Source organism: Melospiza melodia, unplaced genomic scaffold, assembly GCF_035770615.1.
Source record: "Melospiza melodia melodia isolate bMelMel2 unplaced genomic scaffold, bMelMel2.pri scaffold_35, whole genome shotgun sequence".
NCBI lineage: Eukaryota > Metazoa > Chordata > Aves > Passeriformes > Passerellidae > Melospiza > Melospiza melodia.
The window spans coordinates 7,258,608-7,280,033 of NW_026948670.1; the positions used below are offsets into that span (position 1 = coordinate 7,258,608).

Below are 21,426 nucleotides of genomic sequence, written 5' to 3' on the forward strand. Positions count from 1 at the left end.
CAGTGCAGCAATGCTCTCCTTGGTTCCACCATGTCACAATGGCCTCTTGGTCCCAAGGGCCACCACGGTGTCAAACATGTTTCCTTCATTCCAGGAATCCCTGAGGAGCAGCACTGGCCCCTTGGTTCCATGGGGCCCTGCAGTGTCACAATGGCCCCATCATGACACCAGGTCCTGCTCTGTCACAATGCTCTGCATGGTTCCACAAGGCCCTGCAGGGTCACAGTGGCCTCTGTGGTTCCAGCAGGACCGAGACTGTCACCATGGACTCCTTGCTTCCATCCAGCCCCACAGTGTCACAATGGGCCCTTGGCTCTGTGCTGCCATGTCGTACACAGTGTCACCATGGTCCTCTTAGTGCCACCAGGCCCCGCAATGTCCCTATGGCCCCTGGCTTCCCCAGCACCTGCAGTGTCACAATCATCAGAGAATCAACCAGGCTGCAAAAGACTTTGGAGAGCATCAAGTCCAACCTGGGACCCAACACCACCTTGTCACCCAGACCATGGCACTCAGTGCCACATCCAGTCTTTCTTTAAACACTTCTAGGGACAGTGACTCAGCCACCTCCCTGAGCAGCCCATTCCAATGCCCAAACACCCTTTCTGTGAAGAATATTTCCTAATGTCCAGCTAAACTTCCCCTGGTTCGGTGCAGCTTTTGGCTGTGTCCTCTTGTCCTGTCACTGTTTCATGGGAAAAATTCCTGACCCCCACCTGGCTGCACCCTCCTGTCAGGGAGTTGTAGAGAGTGATGAGGTCTCCCTTGAGCCTCCTCTTCTCCAGGATAAACAACCCCAGCTCCCTCAGCTGCTCCTCACAGGACTTGTGCTCCAGACACCTCACCAGCCTTGTTGCCCTTCTCTGAACACGCTCCAGCCCCTCCATGTCCTTCCTCAATTGGAGGGCCCAGAACTGCAAACAGCACTCGAGATGCTGCCCAACCAGTGCTGAGCACAGGGGAAGAATCCCTGCCCTGCTCCTGCTGGCCACACCATTCCTGATCCATAGGAGTGCCAGGGATTGGGTGAGGGAAATGATGGGATGGGATGGGGAAAAAGTGTTCTTGATTGTCAGCCACGGAGGGCTTTGATTTTCATATCTGTTCAGACTGCATCAGAAGATGCTGGGGATCCATATCAATTGGGGATTGCTGATATCAATGTATAAACAGGAAAAGAAAACTGGATAAAACAATGTTCTCTGCATTGTTTCAATACAGTATATTCAATTTAAATGCACTTCTGAAATGTCTGATTAACCACAGAAGAATTGAAAATATAAATTATTTCCAGGGCTCTTCTAGTTTGAGCATTTTGAGTAAGAACTGAAAATTTAAATTATTCCCATGGGCTTTTCTTGTTTGTCTGTTTTGAACAAATGTTTATGAGCCTTTTTCAGTGAATTTGTGAACTGAAGAGCTCAAGAAAGAAGAGGCCTCCAGAGTACGAAAACTGATCAGCAACCTCCTAGTGGATGAAGGTCCATCCCCATCAGAGCAACAATGAACAGAAATGGGCACAGCTTTGTGGCTGCCCAGCTTTGGCATGGGCCCTGGGCCTGGAGCAGGAGCAGCTCTTGAGGGCCCCAAGGCCGGGGCTCTTGTGCTGCCCTGGGCAGATGGGATGGCAGCAGGGGCTGCAGAGCTCTCAGCACCTCAGCCCGAGGGGAGCAGGGCAGCCAGGGAGCCTCCTTTGGCCTTGGCCAAGCACCTTCCCCCATGGCTGGGGCTGAGTCCTGTGGCAGCTGCAGCTGCTGCTGTGCCCTTGCCAGGGGCTGAGGCCGTGGGGCAGTGCCCAGAGCAGCCAGGCCTGAGCAGAGCTGTGGGGCCAGAGCTGGCTGGGCTGGGCTGGGGAGAGGCCCTTGGTGCTGCCCAGAGCTCAGGGCAGCTGGCAGAGCTTGCAGGGAGCTCTTGGAGCCTGGCCCAGAAACCATCAGTGTCCGTCTCAGCCTGGCTGAGCGTGCAGGGGCAGGACTCAGGCCAGGCCTTGTGGGGCAGGGGCAGCGCCTGTGCAAAGCATTGCAAACAGGCAAGTGCTCCAGAGAGGAGGCTGCTCTGTGCCCTTGGTGGCATGGACAGAGCAGGGAGGGGGCCCAGGACATTTGTCAGCCCCAGCCTCTGTGCCCAGCCCTTGGCAGCCCAGGCTGATGAGCCTAGCTTTGGCCTGGGCTGAGTTTGGCTGTGGCCCAGCTCCATCCTCCTGCAGGGCTCAGGACCTGTTCCCGGCCATGGCCAGCCCTGGCTGCCTCTCTGCTGGCCCAAAGATCTGGAGAGCACGAGGCAGGGCTGTCTGTTATAGGTTAGTTGCGGTGGGGAATGAATTACCCACTAATAAGTCCAAATAAAATTAAATTTATTAATTGATAGAGCAAGTGATAATAGGCAAAGTCAGCGTCCTGGGCGCGCTGGGCGACAGGAGAGTCTCCGCTCTACCACTGCCGCACTCATCTGATTTTCCGTGGAGTTCTTATACAGTCCTACTTCCAGGCTGATGTGTAGTACTCTGCGTATTCTTCTTTTGTGTTTAGGTGGTCATAGTCCACCTGCTGGGGTCTGAAGATGAAGGTTGGTAATTTTCCTTTCTCTGATTCCTGGAATTCTTAGGCTCAATCTGCTGAGTTCCTGGAATCCTAGGTTTACTGAGTGGATAAGCTGATACTGTGTTATCAATCATAGCAAACCCCCCACCCATATTAACAGTTTACTAACAGATAAACAACTGTTTGTGAAACCTATTGTCTTTTGGTTTCATCTTCCTTATCCTTTAAAGTCTGGAAATTTACTTAGACAAACTAGAGGTGATGCAACAGTCTTACTGGAATTACTTTGTCAGCTTTGATGAACAAACTTAAAGTTTTAACCCATTACATTGTCTGTGCAGGCCCACAGATGCCCCGGGCTCTGCAGGAGCTGGCAGAGGCTGCCCAGCAGGGAGGCCATGGGGCACAGAGCCCCAAGGCTGCTGTGGGCACCACGGCACAGGGGCCGTTCCCAGCCGCAATGCTCGTGGCCTGGGCTGGGCCTGCACAGGGGCTGGGCCACCATGGCTGGGCCAGCACAGGGCCACAAAGGGGCCACGCAGCCGCTGCCGGGGCTGACAGCAAGGTCAGGCACACACAAGCAATTGCTGAGCATGGCCTGTGCTGGCCAGGCCAGACTGTCCCAAAGGCAGAGCTCAGCTGCCCTTGGGGGCTGCGGCAACCGTCCAGAGCCCAAAAAGCCTCCATGGCTGTGCTGGAGACCAAGGCTGCAGGAGGGAAATGCAGGGCTGCTGTGCGATGGTGAGGGCATTGAATTTCAGCACACACCTCAGCTCTCTGATGATCCCCGCACCATGCTGGGCCCTGTTTCAGACTGAAGCAGAGCAGATGTTGATGGAAGAGTAACCCTGCGGGGCTGTCTGGGACCTGCAGCTTGCAAGGATCTCTGCTCTCCTTCGGGTGCTCTCGGAGAGATCCAATCCCAGCTGGGAACCTCAGGGCACAAGTGGCACTGCTTGTTCATAGGCACACAACTGATGTCTGCCTGGAAAGGGGCACAGGTTTTAATACCTGCTTATATCATAAGATACAAGCAAATCTTTTTTATGTGGGTATTTGAGTACTTTTGAGAAATGGCAAAATTTTCCTAGTACGAACAGGGATTCCCTGGAAGCATACTGATGGCAGAAGAAGAAACACTGGTCTTCTCATATACTTGTGTCAGCATTATTCAGTTTATTATTTAATCTCACTCTTCCATCAGGTGTTTCCTGCTCTCCTGTTTTAATGGCCATTTCTAAGACCATCTTTTCATTTAGAGCAGCTGGATCTTTCTACTTCCTGCTGCTCCCAGATTTTCTCCTCTAGGTCCTTTCTGGTCATTCAAGTACCTCTCAATTGACTGGTTTAATGCTTTGAGGTGCAAGAAGTTGACCAAGATTTCCAAGTTTATATATTATAAATATAAAAATAATCATCACCTCAATTCAGTTTGTATTTATCACAGAATTGTTCTTTTCTTTTTTCCTGATCTAAAGCTGTTCTTGTACAGAAATCCCTGGGGGATAGGGGACATGTCACAGGCTGCTGGGACATCCCAGAGAGCTGAGAGAAGAGCTGTGATGGTTATTAAACTGTTCAAATGATCAGGTTCTGTTTGTTTACAAGAAACCTTTCTGTGCCTCTGAGTGTCATCAGTCCCTGAGCCCAAAGGACACAAACCGGATGAGTTATGATTCCCACTGCATGGGCTGCACTTGGACTTTGGTCTCTGCACAGGAGAGCTCTTCATCCCCTTTCTCTCTTTTCCTCCCCCTGGGCATGGAGGGAGCTCCTGACTTCAGCGTGTGACTCGTGTGTGCAAAGAGCAAATCTGGGCAGAATTGGGGCAGGAAGGGTTTGGGGGGACCTTGGGATCTGTGCTGGGCACAGAAGGTGTTTTCCATTGCTCTGAGAATGTCTGTGGAAAGTAGATGTAATTTCCACCGCAGGAATGACTTTTGCATTTGATGGAGCTGTGCCTTCCCTTGGCTTTGTTGGCTGAGATTAAATGAACATCCCTCTGTGTCTCGGACAACTCCTTCTCCAAGGAAAGCAGGTGGGTGTTGGAGCCAAGTAGCTGAAAGCTGCAGATGCAGCCTGGGCTGGAGGGAGCACAGATTTGCACAAGGCTGCTCTGAGTGCCAGGGCTTGGATGGGGGAAATGGTGGGGTGGGGGTAGGGAGAGTCTGATTGATTGTCAGCCATGAAGGGTCTTGATTTTCATGTCTATTCAAACTGCATGAGGAGGTACTTGGATTCTGTGTCAGCTGGAATTTGCACATGTCAATTTATGAACAGATTAAAATAACCTAAGCAGGACCTAAAAAAATCTACTTCTTCTTCTTCTGTACCTTACAAATTCGCACCCCTTCATCCCCAATAGCGTTCTTTAACCAGCAAGATACATACAGTAATTGCTCAGGATAAGTATCTCCTCGAGCTGTCAGATGATTTAGTTGTTGGCACATCCACATGTCCTTTGTCCCACACCAAGGTCATCCTCCTTGCACCTCTAATTCCGGCCACACTTCTACACAGTAGTGGATCATTTTCATTTTATCTAATCCCTCTGTGGCCTCTATAGAACCCCATCTCTCCAACAGTTCTCTTAAGGGACTATTGGAAGGTATATTCCTCAGTCTCTTGCCGGTCTTTTTACTATTACACCCTCCCATTTTTCAGGTCTCAACAGTAAAAAATCCCAAAGGTGCCTCTACTGACAGGTAATTAAAAAAAATAAACCTCGTTTGAGGAGCTTCAGCCTCCTCCACCAAACTTCAAATTTCTGCATGATGCTCAGGACTTTATACTGAAACAACTGCCCGATCTCTTGATTGCCCAACTTTCCCAACATCAGATCTTACATCTATCAGGACTTGAACACATGAAACGTCAGCCTAAGAATCCGGGTTGTGCCTGACTCCCTCAGTCAGGAAAAACTGCTGCCTGATTTTTAGTTTGCCTAACCCGCCAATTTTTAGGCTTCACCGTATCAGGACTTAAAAACAACGCGCAGCCTCCTTCGCTGGGGTTTGTGCCTGACTCCTTTGTCAGGACTTACTTTGCCTGCAGGGCTTGTGAGCTACCCGAATCCTTCTCGGGACTTACAATCTGCCTGACTTCCCTCTGTCAGGACTTACTTTTCGTGCGTTCCACTCATACAACTATTCCCTCCGCATGCCCAGAGAGGGGGGGCCCTTTTTTTTCCCCCTTAGGAGACGACTCACTCACCCTAATTCCACTCACTTTCCCCTGTTCCCGGCTGGCTTTCTCGCGAACGTTCGGAAATGTGGTACCAAGAGGTCCGCTCTTGCTCCGAAGGTCCGGCTGCCAGCCCTCGTCTCACTCACACACACATGCGCACGTCTCCCACTTCTGCCACCGGATTTTTCACCAGTCTGGTGCTCCAGTGCTCCTCTGTGTCGCTGGTCCTGAGCCGATCTCTCTGGTCCTGATAGCCAGCTGTCCTGGAGGTCCAACATGGCCAGTCCTGGTACCCTCTTCTGGCGTGGTTATTGCGGACGAGCGCCCAAGCTAAAATAAACAGGGCAGGAGACTTTTTCTCCTTTTAGTGCCTTTATTAAAAGTGATCAGCTCAGGATTGGGCAGCTCGGAAGGGGCTACAGCTTCCCGTCGCCTCTCCCCAGGTGACTTGGAGGAGGAGGATATGCGCAGCTTTGTCCACTAGGGGCAGAGCTGGGGGGTCCGGTCCTCGTGGGAGCCTTTAGGGCGTGGTGACCCCTTCCAATGTTAATCCTGCCACCTCTCTTGGCCTGCCCCCGGCATCGGGACGACTCCCGTGCTCAGGGTGAGAGGGAATGCGACGGTGTTCAGCATCTCTGCAGGCTCAGGGCTCCGTTCCTGACGTCCAGACATCATTCCAATCTCTCAGCTCTTAGGTGGCTTGTTGTTTTGAGGTCTTTTTTAGCAAGCTAGAAGCAGTAGCTTCTCATGGCATGCTGGTCCTGGAGTTATTTTGCATATCCCCCCCCCCCAAAGTCTCTTCTCCTCACTGTTTGGGAGGTCCCCACCCTTCACTGTCTCAGAGAAAGGCCATTAACTTGGCCCCAGCTAGAGTTTTTACTGATACAAAACCAACTATTAACGACAACGACCCATAATTACCATAACACAAGCAGCAGCCCAGCAGCAACCATGGTAAGCTTTTTCTCCCAAAAAAAATTGGCAGAATTTTTGTTCATAACGCTTCAGGTGATGTTCATCTTCCCTTCTCAAGCTGTTTTTCTCTGCTTCAATAAGGCGTGAGATAAGCATATTTCCTTTTTATATATTCCAAAGCTATAGTTTCAAGGATACAAGTAATATTCTAAAATTATGCTTCAAAAGATTATTATTGCAGAGCTCTTTATGGATTCAATGCAAGCAAAAAGCCTTATCCTTAACACCTTAATTCCAATGCTCCTAAATCAACCAGCGTTAATTGCAAACCAAAGATAGGTTCAAAGGCCTTTTTCCATGCTTTATTTTCCTCACTTATTAATAGAATTCACAGCTCGCCCATTGTGTGGGTCCACCCATTTCTCATTCACAAATACACGTCGCCTGTTTGTACCTGACACAAAACACAGCGTTGTATTTCACATTTCCACCTGTGTTTAGCAAAAAAGGTCAAGAGACCAGAAGGCATATGCCATGCCTGTAAAGAAGTAGTTTAACTTGTCCTCATCGGTGGAATTCCCATTCCAGTGCAGCTTTTATGACAGAAATATGTCTGTCCATGCCGCAGGACAGTTCATACTCCCTCCTTATTGGCATTGTACTCTTTTATGCATAAAGCTGAATGAGTTTGACACTAATATCAGTTAATATTAAATGAAATTTTCTTTGAGTGTTTGGCCCAGCTGCAGATCTTAAGTGGAGGAGATGACACATTTTGTTCTAACTTTTTTATTTCTCTGTTTTGTTTATTGTAACCCAAGAACTTTATTCAAGAATGAAGCAAACTTTTCTGGCTGTCCAGGAGGAAAAGGTTTCAAAGCTGACAAGTTCATTGACTGCATTGTCTCCACAAGAGTGCAGTAAAAACAGACCAAAAGCAAAAATTAAAGAAATAGCCATCTCATGGGAAAATTTTAAATATAATTTTCTTTCTATGCATCCATACATAATTCTTTAGCATGGAAATATTAAATAAGGATATGTATGGAAAGGAAGAGAATGCCCAGAGCAGCAGGCCCCAGCCAGCACTGGCTGGTAGGGAGCCTTGCTGAGAACACACTTCCATCAGCTTTCTGAGACAAACTCAACTTTGACACTTTTTAATCTTCTGTGGTCGCAGTGCTGGGAGACTGAGCAAGATCTGAGGCTCTGCTCCATAAACCATAAGAGGAAATCCATCCTATTTGAACACATGGAAGAGTTCTCCCCTGATCACAGAAAGGGTCAGAAAGAACAGCTACATCAATCTGTCACTTGCTAGTATCAGGCTGCAAATAAGGCTCGAATGCTTGGCACTGCCCAACACTAAGAAATAAATATTCCAAAGCTGACAGAAGCACCAAGATAATAAGTTTAGGAAACTTGCTCAATTTAAATGAATGCCAGGCCTGGTCTGTTCAGAAAGCTCGTCTGAAACATAGGAAACTCTGCTTGCAAGGCAAAGGAACAAGATGCAGACTAAGTAAAGGGCGTTACATTTTTTCTGCCTTCAGTTTAAAAGTCATCTTTTATTTTTAGAGTGGAGTCAATCATGAGTAAAGAGAAAACAGTAAGATACAGTCAAAACCAGGAGGAGAAATAAACCCAACAGGAGTCAGGATGAACTCTAAAAAAAGGAGCTAGGAGTTTTGGTGATGGTGGGATTTTTTCACACATTGTTTGCTTGTGGGGTAGGGGGTTTTTTGTGTGTTTTTGTTAGTTTAGTTTAAATTTTGCTCCTAAAGTGACAGGCAGTGGATCTGTGAAACTACTTGTCAGATGGTATGGTGGATTTAGGAAGTTTGGTTAAAAGGGCAGCCTGAATGAGTACCTGAAAGACAGGGGTATTTAAAGTTACTAACCAGATAATATCTATATCTGCTTTATTAATCCCCTGAATTGAAGTGTTTTTCTTTTTTAATCTAAATATATGTTACCTCAAATGAAAAAAAATATTTATAAGTGGTAATAAAATAATTATCGTGGTAAAAAAGCTTGGTAAGTGTGGTAAATTTCTACATAGTGTTAGTCTATTCACTCTGGAAAATGTAATATCCAGATGGAGATGACAGAGAAGGATGTAAATTACCTTGTTGCGTTCTCAGCTGTGCAGTCACATGGACTGAATGCTCTTGCCCAGCAGGAACAGCCCCAGCAGCTCCATACCTGCAGTTACAGTAGAGGACACAGCCATCTCTGTGCAGCTGTTTGGCCAGCTCAAGCTGATGGTTCATCAGCTTGTCATTTATTACTACTATTAGTGGTTTTCCATTCTCTAGAGTCTCCAGCCAGCTACCAGCACCTACAAGAGGAACAGAAAACATGGTGAGAGATCAAATATCCCCCTACTCGCTGCTGAAAGAGGGGAGCCTCTTGAACAACCCAGCTGTGGAGCTCAGCACTCCCAGCCAGCTCACCCCGGGCTGGAGAGACCTCATCCCACGGAGCTCCCGCAGCCCCAGAAGCAGCCGGGCTGTACGTGTGTGGCTGATGACCAGGTCTGCGCTCTGCAGCTCCTCAGCCAGCGAGTCCTTGAACCGGAACGCTTCCACCGCCGCGGCCGGGCTGCTGCTGGGCTGCGGCTGCGGCAGCGAGCCCCAGCCCGCCTGCAGCACCAGCTTCTGGTACCCGCGGCTCTGCAGCGCCTGCGGGCACAGCACCGGGGGATGGAGGCGATAAGGGGGGCGGAGAAGATGGTGGGGAGGGGGGACGGAGAGAGAGATGGAGAAGAAAGGGGGGATGACGGAGGTGGAACGAAGGGGATGAGGCGGGGATAGAGAGGCTGTGTGAGGGCTGTGCCCAGCTCCAGACGGCCCCGGCCCCGGTATCACCCCCCCCTCCCCGTCCCACAGGCCGTCCCTCCCCTTCCTCAAGCAACACTTCATGCTTCTCCGCCGGGCACCCCCGAACCGCCACGGCGCCCTCAGGCGCCCCGGCACTGCTGCCGGGATGTGGCAGGGAGGGCAGGGCAGCCCGCGGCGCACAGGCGCCAGCCCCGGGAGGGCAGGCCCGGGCCAGGGCCGGTGTCGGTGTCTCGGCCGACTGACCTGCAGCGCGGGCGGGGAGGCGGGGAGCGGGCCGCGGCGATCAGCTCATCGAAGCTGGTGGTGCTCACGGTGACGAACGTGGACTTCATGGCCACCGGGACGGGACGGCTGTGAGGCCGCCAGGGGGCACCGCGCCCCCCCGCAGAGCTCCCGAAATGGCGGCCGGGCTAAGGGGAGGGACGGGGCAGGTGGGAATGCCTCCTTCCCTCCCTGTCCCTCCTTGTTCCTCCCTGACCCTCCTGCCCCTTCTTTTCCTTCCTTGTCCCTCCTTGTCCCTCCCTGTCCCCTACCGTGTCTTCTCTTCATGGGTTTTTCCCGTCCGCCCGTTTCGGCGGGGCTGGTGCCACTGCGCCGTGAGGTTCTCCCTCACAGTACCGCACCAGCAGCGATGGTGGCTGCTCTAATGAGCCCACTGTCCAGCAGCGTTTTGAGGGGTAGCCAAGGCTGTTCCAGGGTTTTAGATTTTCAAGGAGAAGAGGTAAAAAATAAATTTGGAAAAGGGATTCGAAAAGTTTTGGCCTGCACGTGTTATTTCAGCCTTGGGGACGCACATAACTCGCGGACGGCCTGTGTGGGTGTGTTCAGAAGTGCCATTGCCAGAGCAGGGCCCCAGCCACCCTCCCTTTACAGACTGACACCGGCCCAAGCCTCCCACAACACTTACTGGGGGAGTAACACTTTAACTTCTACCCCAAACTCATGAATATTAAATGTGCTAACACAGTTATGAATATTAGATGTGTTAAATGTGTTCACTGAAGAGTAAGAATGACCCCTGAACAGTTGCACAAACAGAGTTGGCAGTTTTGTTCCTTATTAGTAAGTGTAACACAATGCATAATTTGCTACAAAGATAAACCAAAGTTAGACATCTAAATCTATTTATTTCCTGAATTAAAGTCAACAGATGAGGTCACAACTGTAGACACAGTTGTGTATACATGTTGTTGGAAGAAGGATGCAGCTTCTTGTGGAAACCTCTGCCATGTTAATGCCTTGTTCACAATGCTCATTAGCCCCCTGTTGTTTTCATTTAGCATCATGAGCCACGCTGAAATGTATTTATTTTTTGATTAAAGGAAATAGTGCTGACAGTAGACACTGTCTGGGGGAAAAATACTGTAGAGCAAAACATTACTAGTGTCCTGAGTGCACAGGGACTTAGTGGCTCTGCCCAGCCTCATCCAGCTCTTGCTGTTGTCCCTCAGGAAAAGGAATCTGGGAGCTGAGGGTGGCCACAACACCAGCCAGGTAAAGAGCTCACCAAGAGGACATGGTCCAGTGACCATCCGGCAAGGACAAGGACACAACGTCAGCCCAGGAAACCCAAACAGCAGTTCAGGAACAGAATTAGCAGCAAAGACACCCACGAGTCACCTCTGTCATCCCAGCAGGAGAAGGACATGGTCAGGCAGGTTCAGAGGAGGGCCATAAAGAGGCTCAGGGCCTGGAACATCTCTACTGGGCAGACAGGCTGGGAGAGATCAGTGTTCAGCCTGGAGAAGAGGAGGCTCCAGAGACACCTTAGAATTCCTTCCAGTGCTTAAAGGAGCTCCAAGAGAGAGCTGGAGAGGGACTTTGGACAAGAGCCTGCAGTGACAGGACACAGGGAAATGGCTTTAAACTGAAAAAGGGCAGATTTAGACTGGATATTGAGAATTAATTCTTTCCTGTGAGAGTGGTGAGGCCCTGGCAAAGTGTGCCCAGAGAAGCTGTGGCTGCCTCTGGATCCCTGGAAGCATCCAAGGCCAGGCTGGATGGGGCTTGGAGCAGCAAAGGTGTCCCTGACCATGGCAGAGAGTTAAAACTGGATGAACTTAAGGTCTCTGCAAAACCAAACCATTCTATTGTTCTATTTAAACCCCAAGGCTAAATAAAGTCCCTGTCCAAGAGTGTGAGTGGAAGCCCCAGCTGAGACTGGTCACACAATTAGTGCAGTCAGGGTCCTGACAGCTGTGGGAGAAGAAGGTGGATTTGGGATGAAAAGGAAAATACTAAATTTTTCAGGTGTTGGAGATGAGGTTCAGCACCTGGTAAAGGACAGGATAATTAAATGTTAGGAGTTTTGGGGTTTTATTCCCTGTGTGTCACTGGAAGTCAGTGTCCTCTGCAGCGGGCACTTCCAGCTTCATGCTGTATAGGGGCTAGAGGAAAAAATATTCACATGTAAAATTGCAGTGACTTAAATTTGGATTTTCACTGGAGGATACATTCCACTTGCACATTGAATCAGGCTTGTTAGGGTGATTTTAAATGGAAGAGAAAAGGGAAAACCATCCATTAAAGGATTCAATTTCATGCTAATTTGTACCTGCTGTTTTAATTAGAAGTTGTGTAGGGCATAAGTAGGATTTTGCCCATGAGTGCTTAGGCTGAGGTCTGTGAGAACTACACATCACTCTCAAAATGAGGTGCTTGAAGCTGAGCCTGTGCAGTTTTGAGGCAGGTAAGAGATCAGGTAATCCAGGTGTGCTGCTGTGCCTTGTTTCATTGCTGCCTCTGCCCCGTGTTCCTGCACATAAACCACACTGTGCTCACAGACCTGACCTGCCAGTGACTGCTCAGGGGATTTTTACATTCAGTTTGTAACACCAAAGACACCCTTGATGCCCCAAAATTCCCTTTGCAAGACAAAGCTCAACTCCTTCCAGTCACCCAGCCCCCTGCCCAGCTAGGGGCAAGACCAGGCCCTCAGCAGGCACTTGGTGGGGGCAGTGGGTGCCTCAGCCTGGCCATGGTCAGACACTGAGGAGGAGGAGGAGAGACCCTTTGTCATCATGGAAGAAGAGAAGAAATGTGACAGAGATGACAAGTGGGGAGATGTTGGGGCCCGAGAGCTTGGCCTGAGGGAAGAGGGGACAAGCTGTGAATTCTTCCAGTAGGTACCCGCAATGGAAGCCAAGGAAGAGTCCCCATGCAGAGCAATGAGTGCCCACGAGTTGCAGCAGTGCAAGGCGGCTGTGAGGGTGCTGTGGGGAGAGGGGGCACAGCAACAGCCCTACCAGTGGCAACAAAGGGCAACAGCCCAGGAGCTACCCCCAATGGAAAAGGAGGTGACTGAGCCAAAGCTGAGCCAGCAAAGGCAAGGAAGTGCGAACAGCCAGGAGAAGCAGGCACATTCTCCTGCCCCCAGGGAGGAGGTGCCATCAGCAGGGACACAGAGCCCAGTCCCTGCTCCAGACAGACCCTGCTGCCCCGCCAGCCCCTCACCCAGCCCACTGGGAGCCCAAACCCCCAGGGAGCAGTGGGAAGAGGCAGAGCAGGGCTCAGTGCTGACAGAGAAGGAGAGTGAGGAGGGCACCTCAGCTGGCAGCAATGAAGACTGGGAATCCTACAGCCAGACTGAGCTTTGCCAAGAGTACTAAGGTGGGGCAGAGCCAGAGCTGTCCCAAGGAGAGTTCAGCAGCTCCCAAGACCTCTCCAGCTGCAGCAAAACAAAACTCAGAGAACTCCGAGATGATTCCACGGAGAAAGACAGCAGCAGCAACGACCTGCCAGAGAACTGCTGTGCAGGTAACAGCATCTTCAGCTTCGGGCCCACTCCCTTGCTGTGGGAGGAGGAGGAGGACGATGGCTGGCATGAAGTCAGTATCCTGGAGCTGTTTGAAAGAGAAGGCAGGGCCCAAAGGCTGGCAGATCTTGCGACAGATGGGCTGCCACTACCCGTCCCTCAGGAGGTCTGGGTTGAGGGGCAGGCAGCAGAGTCCCTGTGTGCCTCGCTTCCCTCCCTGTGCAGCGAAGGCTCCATGGGCCAGCAGGGGCCCGAGGCAGGGCCCCAGAGCCCGGGGCCTGCCCCGCAGAGCCGTGGCAGCGCCTCAGCTGGCCAGCCGGGAGCGCAGGCCCACAGGCAGCCGCGCTGCCCCGAGCAAACGGCCCGGGTGCCTCAAGCAGGCGCTGCGGGCACTGCGGGCGCTGCTCTGCTGGCCCTGCCTGGCGCGGCAGCTACAGGAGCAGCGCTCATGGCCCTGCCCAGCCCGGGCCAGCCAATGATGGCTGCTCCCTGCGCGGGGCTCCAGGGAGCCACACGGGCGGCCTCAGCCTGGACATGGCCCTGCAGCCTCAGCTGCCCCGGCCAGCCAGGAGCATCTCCCCAGCACCCACAGTCACTGCTGGGGCCAGTCCTAAACAGCAGGTGTGGGACACAATTGGTGCCAGAGCGCTCAGCAGGGAATCCCAGAGTCATCGAGGTGGGAAGAGACCCTGACGCTCACCCAGTGCCACTGGCACTCTGGCAGCACCATCATCACCGCACAACCACGTCCTCAAGGGCAACATCCGCACAACTCCTCAACGCCTCAGAGACGGCGACTCCACCGCCTCCCTGGGCAGCTTCTTCCAGTGCCTCACCCCTCTGTCAGAGAAAAATTCTTTCTGACATTGAATCCAAACCTCCCCTGGTGCCATCAAAGGCCATTTCCTCTCATCTTGAAAGGATTCCGCGCTGGTCCTTTGGGATTGTATCCCTGAGGAATGAGCACAGGTGGGAGCTGTTGCTCCATGGATGTGACTGCAGGACTTTGACTCATACCATTCCTCTGAAACAAACTAAAGTTGAGTTTAAGAAATAGTAGTAGTAAAAAAAAAATTTAAAAAATCTTACACAAAAGATATTTTGAAAATATTTAAAAAAAAAGAATAAGAATAAGAAGAAGAATAAGAAATAGTAGTAGTAAATTTAGTAAGAATAATAAGAATGAGAATAGGAATACGAAGATGAAGAGGAAGATGAAAAACTAGTAATTAATATAAGAATATTAAAAATCAAGAATGACATAGTTAATAAGCATAGCAAGCAAATAAGATTACTTAGAAGGAGAATAGGAAGAATATTTTAAAGAAGAAGAATAGTAGTAGCAATTAAGAAGAAGAAGGGGAAGAAGAAGAGAAAGAAAGAAGAAGAAAGTATAATAATAAGAAGAATATTAAATCCAAATTCACATCTACACGTCTTCTAGAATCCCGGAATGCAGGAAAGGACCTTAAAAAGTATCTACTTCCAACTGATCATCTTCTAAGCTCTCTCCAAGACCTCTTTTGTACTTCTATCTCCCTAGCTCCCATTTCTTGTTCAGTAAAATCCATGAACAAAACAATATGGTTTCGTTCTCCTATGGTCTCATTTGTGCCTTCACTGGGGCTGAGGCACCTCTCCCTCATGGCACCTTAAGCCTGGATGGACCCATGGGCAGGTGCCTTCCAGGCACAAGCATTCCAGCATTCTGTCAGGGACTCCCTGCCCTTCTTCCCTCTGCTCCCAGCTGCAGAATGTGCAGCAAAGCCACCTTTGCTGTCTGCTCAGGGAGCCCAGCCAGCTGCTGCAGCCTGACCCTGCCCTGCACAGCTCCCCTGGCAGGCACGGCAGGAGCAACGCCCTGGCAGCCTCAGCAATCGCCCTCTGACATCTCTGGCACTCACTGCCATGGGCTGCAATTCCAGCTGCCAGCAAGGAAAAGATGCTCCTGCCCTTCAAGGCCAAATTCTGAAGGGGCCAAGACACAAGCAGAGCAAGATCTTACAAAGACATTTCACTGCCAGCCTCCAGAACTTCATCCAGGGCTGTTTGAGCACCTGAGTTGGGAAGGAAAAAAAAAAATCAGGGGAAGGTCTTTGGCTGGGAGCTGCCACAGGTAAAGAGAGACCGTGTGGAAGGGAAAAGGAGCAGACAAAGGAAGGCAGGAGAGAAAGCAGGACACAAATGGCAACCAGCTGAGAAGGTGGCACTCTGAAAACCAAACTTGAACTTATGGAATAGCAATGGGACAGAAAGGAAGAATTCTAAGACTTTATTTACTCTGCTTCTCTGAGCAACCTGTGCCAGGACTTCACCACCCTGACAGGGAAGAAGTATTTTCTAGATCATACCTGAATTTCATCCCTTTTACTCTGAGCCCTGAACATCAGTCCCTGAGAGGGAGCTGAAGAAACCTCTCCAGAACTCCAAGTCAGAATCCAGCTCCAAACTTTCTTGGACTTTTAATGGGTCCCACTGAGGTTCACAACTGAGAAAGTGTCCAGAGGCCCCAGGCAGAGCAGAGAACTGGAGGCACTGATGGCACCTGGGGAAAAAGAGAAGCCAAGTCCTTGTGCCCTGGGGCACAGCAGGGTCTGTGCCACCAAGGGCTGTGAGGAGACACCTTGTCCTGAGGCCCTGGGGCCTCCTGGCACAGCCCCAGCCAGGCTGGGCACTGTCAGCCCCTTGTCCTGCCCTCAGCATCCGCCCCTAGCCCACATCCCAGTGGCCTCAAGGATCTGCTGGAAGGAGTCCCTGGGGAGCCTTGCTCAGGAATGGCCCTGGGGGCTTCTCAATGCTCCCTGCAGGGACTGCAGGTTTTTCAAAGGACTTTGGGTTTTGCTTTTGCCTTGGAGTCTCTGAGAGGTTTCTGCAATCATGGCCTCCAATTATCTGCTGTCATTAGTCCCTGCAGAGGCTTTGTCAGTAACAACACTCAGTGGGGCTCATTAATGCTACAAGGTACTTCAGTTATTTTAAGGTACTTGGTGTTTCCCTTTGGATACAGACTCTGGGAGAGGTTTGTGCAATCATGGCCCCAATTATCTGTGTTAATTAGTCCCTGGAGAGCTTTGTACTTACACTCAGTAGGGCTCATTAATCCTTTGAGACACTCAAGGTGTTTAAGGTACTTTGGATTTTCCTTCCCACACTGAGTGTTTGAGAGGCTTTTGTGCCATCCTGGTCTCCAATTCTGTCCTGTAAGGAGTCCATGAGGAGCCTCTGTTGGGGATGGACCCCAGTGGGAGCCATTAGTGCTCTGAGACACTTTGGAGTTTTCTTCTGACTTTGACTCCTGGCAAGGTTTGTGCAATCTCCTCCCAGGCCCTGAGGTTCCAGGGCTCACGCCAAATGCACCACGGGGCTCATTAGGATCAAGCAAGTCATGACAAACCATGGCTCTGCCTTGATTTCCCTCTGCTCCAATGCAGTTCATTAGGAGGGTTTCCTTTGACAGTTATGGAGAAAGAGTTCAAAGAGCTTATAAGAAATATGTATTCCTGTTAAAAAGGGTGTCTTTTATTGCTGTTCCTATTACACAAGAAGTGATTGCAGCATTCAGTGGCTGATATTGATGCAGGGACTCTCGTAAGGAGGTCTGGCCACGCTGGGGAGGGGCTGGGGCTGCGGGGGAGCTGGGCAGGGGACACAGCCAGGACAGGGGACCCCAACTGAGCCCGGGCATAGCCCAGACCAGAGCACATCATGCTCAGGGTAGGAATGGGGGGAACAGGGAGGAAGGGGGGAATTTTGGAGGGAAAGTTTTTGCCTTCCCAGGTAACACTTAAGGCAAGAGGGGGCCCTGTTTCACCAGTGGGCAGGGTCACTACCAAAGACACAGACACCAGCCTAAGGAATTGTGTCATTTATATCATGCACAGCTGCAGAGATTTACAAAAGGATAAGCTCAGCAAAGCACATCATCATTAGCAAAGAATTACAAAAGAAGCTCAGCAATCCATCATAACCCATCATTACATTTTGATGACTAACCCCTTGGTGAAACACTAGAGGTGTTTGTGGCAGACAAAGATTCTGGCTGACTATCAAGGTACACCTTACAGACATCAGGAGTACTTTAGTGACACCGTTCTTCATTCTATTTTCTCAATCCCATTGGAGTTAGGAACAAGAATTCTGTTGTCCATGGAGCTGGCACCTTTTTAATTCCAGAATAATGCCCCAAGGTCCTTTGCTGTTCAGCTTTCCCATGCTGTCTGTGGCTAACAAGGCTTGGGGGGACCCTTTCCCCTCTGACTGGAAGGGGCCGGGTCCCAGTCCCTGAGGCGCACCCAGGCTCCTGGATGGAATTCCTGTGCAAGTCCCTCAGTGTCACAGCAGCCTTCACACGGAGCCCCGTGAATCAGAGCATTTTCCACAGGGGCCCTTGGGGCAAACAGGGAGATCTGGTCTGGCAGGATGTGTAAAACAATCTCCTGTCAGATCTACTTGTTCTCACACAGAATCCCTGGCTGCAGGGACACATTCCCATTGTTCCTGTCCAGGTTTCAGGACTCAGAGTTGTTTTTCCTAGCAGCTGCTCCTTCAGCTGCCTCGGGAGGGCCATTTGGCCTCCAGACCCACACTCTGGCTCCATTATTAGGGCTGCTGCATCCAAACCCTTTATCCCCACAACGGTGGTGACTGGAGGTGGATCTCCTTTTTTCACAATTGTTCTTAAAATTGCAAGATCAATAATTGTGCTACTCTGTCATGGGGTTGAATAATCCAATCTTGTTCATTATTGTTTGACAGAATTACTGTAATTTCTCCTGGATATTCTGCACCAATACCTCCTGCCATGACAGGAACACTTTGCAAGGCCAAGCTGCAAGGGAGCAGTTACCAAAGCAAAGTGTCCTGGAGGAATCTGAATTCCTGTTTTGGTATTGATAGCTCTCATTTGATTTGAATTTATACTAATGAATTCCAACGTATGAAGGCCCAGCCCCGCAGCCTCTGGGCTGGCCCTGCCAGGGGCCATCACAGCCAGAACAATTTCCCAGGCAGCCCAAGTCTCACTGCCCAGGGTTGGATTTGCAAATTGGGGGCAGCCGTGCACAGCCAGGGGGCTCCATTTCCCCAGTGGGCCATTGTGAAGGGCATGGAGCACATCTGGGAGATGGGCTCTCCATGGGCAAAGATTCCATCTCCTCATTTTTTACACTGCTCTTTTAACAACCCGTTCAACCAGTCCTGCAGCTTGTGCATGAAAAACCCTGCAGGCTTAATGACTGTATTTTTCACAGGAACAGACAAAGCACTCTGCATCACAGCATCAGCACACCCTGTAAAAATAGCCAATTTCCTCCCTTCCTCCTTTTTCCATTGTATACAATCTCACAAAGTTGACCGCTGACATTAAGGTCCTGGCCAATCCAGTTCTGTAGGGTATTTAGTGTTACATCCCTGAGCAGCCAAAGCTACCAAATTAGTATTGTCAACACTACTTCACATTATTATTATAATTTTATGCATAGATAGTGATATAAAAATATAGATAAAAGTAGATACAGACATATATAAATATATATATTGAGGTCTTACTATACTATAAATACATATATATTATTATGTATATAGATATTTCACTTGCACAAATGCATCTGAGCTCAAAATTAAAATCTTCTTCTCTTGCTCCATGTGGGAGCATTCCAACAATAATTGTTCCTTCTGAAGGTGCTGTTTCCAATGCACCCTTAACAAATTCATGTTTGTCTGCCCAAACCCACAAGTTCTTTTCCTTTTCCATATGCAATTTTTGGATGCATTTAAAGCCATCCAGGGGTGCAGCTTCTTTTACCCGGCTGCCCCACTGCCCACACGGGGCTCTGATCTCAGCCCACTCCAGAGCCAGGGAACTCCAGGGAAGGGCTTCCCATCTGGGAATTTCTGATGGCACTGATTCCTCACATTGACACTGAACAAGTGACATTTTGTTGGCATCTGGTCAGACTGTGCCAGTTTTGTTTTACCAGTGGCCAAAGTTAGCACCAAGGGCACAGACTCCAACTGAAGGAATCAGTGTCATTTCCTGCAGTTCAGAGCAGCAAAGAATCACAAAAGGAGCAGCTCAGCAATGCAGCCAACCATCCCCACCAAAGATTGCAGCAGTGATTAAGAAAGATCCAGCAGCATTTACCCTCAGCCTTTACCATCCCCCAGACCCACACAGCAGCTGGGGAAGCTGTCACAGCCAAGGGCTGCAGAGCCACTCCTGGGCACTGGGAATTCCTGCAGGTGCTCCAGCCCCAGGTGAGGCTCCAACCCCGCTGGGTGAGGGCCCAGCTCTGACAGTGCTGAATGAACAAACTGACAGCACTGCTAGTGTGGCAACATCTGCTTTCATCCTCCTCTTGGGTCCCTCCCAAAGCCTGGCCAGGGCTCAAGGAGGAACCAAGGGAGCTGACTTTGACCATACAGCCCCAAACAAGGCCAGATGTCAGATTTCATGGCCTTGTATGGCTTCTAAATACACAAAGGTCAATACATGTCTCACTAAGGAGTGGCTACATCCAGCACAGTGCTAATAACCATGCATCATATTTCATCAGGGAGCAGATACAAAGATAACCTTTGCTTGGAAGGTTCATCCAGAGGCCACCTTTGGCTCAGGGCCTGCTGTCCAGGCCTCACTCAGGGCTGGTGTCCAGGCCTTGGCACTTCAGGGACGTGGTTTAGTGCTGGGCTTGGCACTGCTGGGTGAGCGGCTGCACTGGGTGAGCTCAGAGGGCTTTTCCAACAGAAAGGATTCTGTGATTCCATGATTATATCCACTGCATTCAGCTGGGGCTATTTTAGCAGCATTCCTTTGCTCCAAAAGTTCCCTCTTGCCCAGCTCCTGTGGCCTGAGGCTTCAGCTCCTTCAGCTCCTGGTGCTGAGTTGCTCATGCTGAACGAGACGGCTCAGAGAGAAGAACACAGTCCATGCAATTCCTTCTGGGACACGGAGAGGGGAGGCTGTGCAAACAGGAGCTTGTTTGCTGTGGCCTGCTCTCTGCCCTTCACGCCTTTCAGCACTTTGAACCAGCCAAGAGCTTTCTCCAAGAGTGCAATGGAGCAGCTGCTCCTGCTCCCAGGCCTGGCTCTCTCCAGTCTCTGCCCTTGCCTGGTTCTGTCCCTCGTGCTGTGCCCTCTGTTCCCCCAGGGCTCGCTGGCTGCTGCCCAGGACTGTGGCACTGGCACAGATCCAGTGCTCCAGAGCCTCCTTTCTGTGCCCTTGCAGCTGCCTGGGCACAGCAGCCTTTTCCATCTGGAAGCTCCCCATGCACAGGGAGTGCCCAGCTCCGTTCCTTGCACAGCCTGCAGGAGCCCAGGGCTGCCATCTCCAGTCCCTGCTGGCACTGGGGGCTCCCAGGTGCCTCAGGCTGCTGTGACACCGCTGCACACGGGAGGCAAGAGGGGCAGGGGCTGTGCTCAAAGTCAGCTCCATCTGCTGCTGCTGCTGCTGCTGCTGCTGCTGCTGCTGCTGCTGCTGCTGCTGCTGCTGCTGCTGCTGCTGCTGCTGCTGCTGCTGCTGCTGCTGCTGCTGCTGCTGCTGCTGCTCCTGCTGCTGCTGCTGCTGCTGCTGCTGCTGCTGCTGCTGCTGCTGCTGCTGCTGCTGCTGCTGCTTCTTCTTCTTCTTCTTCTTCTTCTTCTTCTTCTTCTTCTTCTTCTTCTTCTTCTTCTTCTTCTGCGGGGTCATTTGTTCAGCCCTGTCTGCCCAGAGTCAGGGATCAGATCCTGCTAGTCTCTTCCAGCCCTGGCTGCTCAGAGTTTGGGTCTTGGAGCCTCAGGTGGCCAAAGGCAGCTGCTGCTGCTCCCTCTGTATGCCCGTGTTCAGCAGTGCTGCTCCATCAGTCTGTGCCCAGCAACGGGGAAAAGCCTCAGCCCTGCAGGGCCAGGAGCTGCCGGGCTCTGCCTGAGCAGCTCAGCCAGCAGGAAGGGAGCTACTCCACACAGGAACCAGGAGCAAAGGACATTCCTTTGATAGGACATGTTTTCTACTGAAAGGAGAAAAAAGGAAAAAGTAATAAAAAACTATATAAAGTGTGAAAGATAAAAACAAAACCCAAGTGTGCAGTTAAAAATCTTCTCTAACTTTGAATTAAGAGGTAACTGATCATTCGAAACAGAACTCAGTTATTCATTTTGTAAATGTGCTGATGGCATGGATCCATCTTAGTGATGTCAGCAGTCTTTATAAAAA

At 50.5% G+C, this 21,426-nt stretch overlaps 1 protein-coding gene across 1 annotated transcript; it reads right to left on the minus strand.

Annotated features, from left to right (window-relative positions):
* Positions 1-7,447: 7,447 nt before the first annotated feature.
* On the minus strand, positions 7,448-9,816 carry LOC134434399 (UDP-N-acetylglucosamine transferase subunit ALG13 homolog). Its single transcript, XM_063183061.1, has 5 exons — positions 9,746-9,816; positions 9,160-9,335; positions 8,847-8,982; positions 7,892-7,904; positions 7,448-7,546 (listed from the first exon to the last, which is right to left on the minus strand). The coding sequence occupies exons 1-5, from the start codon at positions 9,814-9,816 to the stop codon at positions 7,448-7,450; spliced, it is 495 nt and encodes a 164-aa protein (XP_063039131.1).
* Positions 9,817-21,426: the final 11,610 nt, after the last annotated feature.

Bases quoted from the DNA above. Each gene is read 5' to 3' on its own strand.
- LOC134434399 (XM_063183061.1), bottom strand. From the start codon at position 9,816: ATGAAGTCCACGTTCGTCACCGTGAGCACCACCAGCTTCGATGAGCTG. The intron at 9,336-9,745 runs TCCCCGCCCGCG...TCCCCCGGTGCT, and splicing joins GCCGCGGCCCGCTCCCCGCC to GTGCCCGCAGGCGCTGCAGA. The intron at 8,983-9,159 runs GTACAGCCCGGC...TTCCTCTTGTAG, and splicing joins CCTGGTCATCAGCCACACAC to GTGCTGGTAGCTGGCTGGAG.